Genomic DNA, 2,991 nt, shown 5'->3' on the forward strand with positions numbered 1-2,991 from the left:
CAAATGAAAGTGGATAGTGAGGTCCAGTAATAATATCAAATTACAATTGGACTAATTTGTTGCACATAGTACAATCAGTCTAAGCTTTAGGACAATGAACAGTTGATTTGTGAGACATTCAATATTAGAATGTAATAAATAACTAAAACTTATTTATAGTATTTACCAATAATGTTTTTAAGTGTATATATTTTTAGCTTGTACTTATCAACTTGGTTCATGTTCCGTACCCATCATTTTTAATACATCACCATCGTCCCTTAAATGTCTGCATAGCCGACTTAATTACATCCATTGAGACCCACTGCTTGACTCTCAACACAATCAAAGTTTTTCTCTAAAATAATAAAGTGGCAATGGAAGATTTTGAGGTAGTAATCATAGGAGCAGGGATTTGTGGGTTGGCGATGGCCCTTGCTCTTCACAAGAAGGGCATAAAAAGTGTAATCATGGAGAGGTCTGAAAGTCTGAGGAACGTCACGGGAGCAGCAATCGGAATCAGGCCAAACGGGTGGCGAGCTCTTGATCAGCTTGGCGTAGCCAAGAACCTCCGCCACACCGCTGTCCGGCTTCGAAGGTACTCATACTTTTTCCTCTTTTGTTCTTCATTAAATTTATTTTGTATTAATTGATAATTGCATCATTTGTTTACTTTTAAGTAGTTTTCTACTAGTAGTGTTTGATTATTGATATATGTCATTCATGTTTAATGGTCGTTTTGTATAGAAGATATGTCAATATCAATATAATATATATGGCGTGGAGTAAATATCTTGTGGATATAACTTGCTAGATTTGTATCCATATCCAAAAAAAAAATCTTGTTACACACTATTTAATATCTTTTAACTAATTATCAACTTTAGTTTAACGCCAAAATTTACTTGATGTTGGCACTAAAAATAACAAGTATTTTTATCCGTGCTTATCGGCAGAGCCGGTTGAATTAATGCACTATATGTTCGAAAACTATCGTGTTTTACGACGGAAACACAACGAGAAGTTAGTCGGTATTAGTTCGATTTGTTATGGTAAAAATCATTATGACTCCTCTTGGCATTTATTTATTCTTCCTCTTATGCTCTATTGTTCTCGTTGTTCCAAGTCTCTTCTTTTATTATGAAGTAAGAAAAGTCCCTTTGGAAAATTCCTTTGTTCATTGTGCTACAATGCCTCTCATTCAAGAAACATTCTTTTTCTTCTTTATAGATTAAACAATAATTTACTGTTTGTGGAAATTTAATAATGATAGGCTGCACGTTATTGTTTTATAAGATATACATCACTTATATGTTGTAATGATCATTGATATCATATTAATTTTCTTGTCCATAACTTACAAAAATTCTAAACCAATGACATAGCGATGCTAATACGCCATGATCGTTTTGGACATGTATAGGGAACGAGTCATATCTCTTGATGGCAAGCAAAAAGATATATCATTGTAAGTTGATGTCTAGCTATTAATAGAGAATTTGTTTAAGAATTGACCTGCTAAAGAGATTAATGGTAGTTTTTAAACAAGAAAGACTCTTAGATACTTTATATCTTATATGACTAATTCTTTTACGGCTTCTTTGTTGAGGACTCCTTGGGACGGCGAGACACGTTGCTTGAGAAGGAAGGATCTTATAGACACGCTTTATGCTGCACTTCCTCTGGGCACTGTAAAGTTCGGTTGCCAACTTGAATCTATAACATTTGGCTCGCAGTCTACCAAGCATGTTCTTCGTTTCATCGATGGAAGCTCCATCCTGGCGAAGGTATAGCTTTATTGCATGATTTCAACCTTTTTGCGCTTTATTGCATGATTCCATTCGCATAGTGATACTTATTTTGGTGCTTGAAGGTAGTAATTGGTTGTGATGGTGGCAAGTCAATAATTGCCAACTTCCTTAATCTCAAACCTACCAAGACGTTTCCATTAAGCGCAGTTAGAGGTTTAACAAACTACCCGAATGGCCATTCATATAACCATGAGTTTGCTCGTTTCACTAAAGATAACAATATCGTGGGAAGAATTCCGATTGATGATAACTTGGTTTATTGGTTTTGTTTGCAACGTAAAGGTTGTTTATCATCTTGTTTGTGTAGACTTTGTTTCAATAATTACATATCTTACATCGTTCTTTTAACTATGATGCACAGATGAAAACGTGTGGGAAGATCCTGAGGTAATACGGCAATCTACTCTAGAGTTGCTAAGCAATTATCCCCAAGAAATTCGCCGAATGATAGAAAACACCGAGATGAAGTCATTATCTGTTACACACATGAGATACCGTGTACCATGGGACTTGTTCATGGGCACATTTTGTAGAGGAACGGTGACAGTTGCTGGTGATGCTATGCATATCATGGGCCCGTTTTTGGGGCAAGGTGGTTCCGCAGGGTTAGAAGATGCAGTCGTGTTGGCTAGAACAATGTCTCAGTTGGGTTCGGACAATGGTGAAAGTAAGAGTAAGGTAATGACTCATGGGGTCGAGGAAGCATTTAATCAGTTTGTGAAACAAAGAAGGATGAGGGTGGTACGATTATCTTTGCAGACTTACATCATCGGCATGCTATGGGGTACCTCTTCGATTCTAAAGAAGATTATGTATATTATGTTACTTATTCTTCTCTTTCCGTACCAGCATAGCCATACTGATTATGATTGTGGCTATCTTTGATATGTTCAAATGCCTTTTTCTTTAGTGTATTATTGTGTATTTAAAAGTTCATCTATACAGAATTGTCGCAAAGATATAATCTTGAATAAATTGTGTTTTTTAAATAAGTTCATGCCTATCAAAAGAACACTACTAACACGGGCTTCTTGCTTAGTAGCTAGCAGCCCGGTTGCTTTTTCTTAGAAAGGTCGCTGGTTTGAGCTTTCAGTGCCTATGTTAGACGGTGTTTTACCTGGTTCGAGCTATGAGTGCTTAAGTCTCCTTTTAATGTAATGTAAACAAAATATTCCGACGCGTAACAAACTATGATGAATTG

General features: G+C 36.0%; 1 protein-coding gene across 1 annotated transcript; it reads left to right on the forward strand.

The window, feature by feature from the left end:
* Positions 1–356: 356 nt before the first annotated feature.
* LOC143600236 (monooxygenase 1-like) lies at positions 357–2,690 on the forward strand. The gene is made up of 4 exons (XM_077077982.1): positions 357–577; positions 1,589–1,766; positions 1,853–2,072; positions 2,152–2,690. Exons 1-4 carry the CDS (start codon positions 357–359, stop codon positions 2,673–2,675), a joined length of 1,143 nt encoding a protein of 380 aa, XP_076934097.1. The 3' UTR covers positions 2,676–2,690.
* The last annotated feature ends 301 nt before the right edge of the window (positions 2,691–2,991 follow it).

This window comes from Bidens hawaiensis, unplaced genomic scaffold, assembly GCF_021521415.1.
Source record: "Bidens hawaiensis isolate Kalapana, Puna unplaced genomic scaffold, B.hawaiensis_p1.1 tig00053841_1, whole genome shotgun sequence".
Classification (NCBI taxonomy): domain Eukaryota; kingdom Viridiplantae; phylum Streptophyta; class Magnoliopsida; order Asterales; family Asteraceae; genus Bidens; species Bidens hawaiensis.

What these genes read in the sequence shown, in the direction of transcription:
- LOC143600236 (XM_077077982.1), top strand. Translation starts at nt 357, where the DNA reads ATGGAAGATTTTGAGGTAGTAATCATAGGAGCAGGGATTTGTGGGTTG. An exon ending in ACCGCTGTCCGGCTTCGAAG is followed by an intron (nt 578 to 1,588) that starts GTACTCATACTT and finishes TTCTTTGTTGAG; the next exon opens with GACTCCTTGGGACGGCGAGA. An exon ending in GTTTTGTTTGCAACGTAAAG is followed by an intron (nt 2,073 to 2,151) that starts GTTGTTTATCAT and finishes TATGATGCACAG; the next exon opens with ATGAAAACGTGTGGGAAGAT.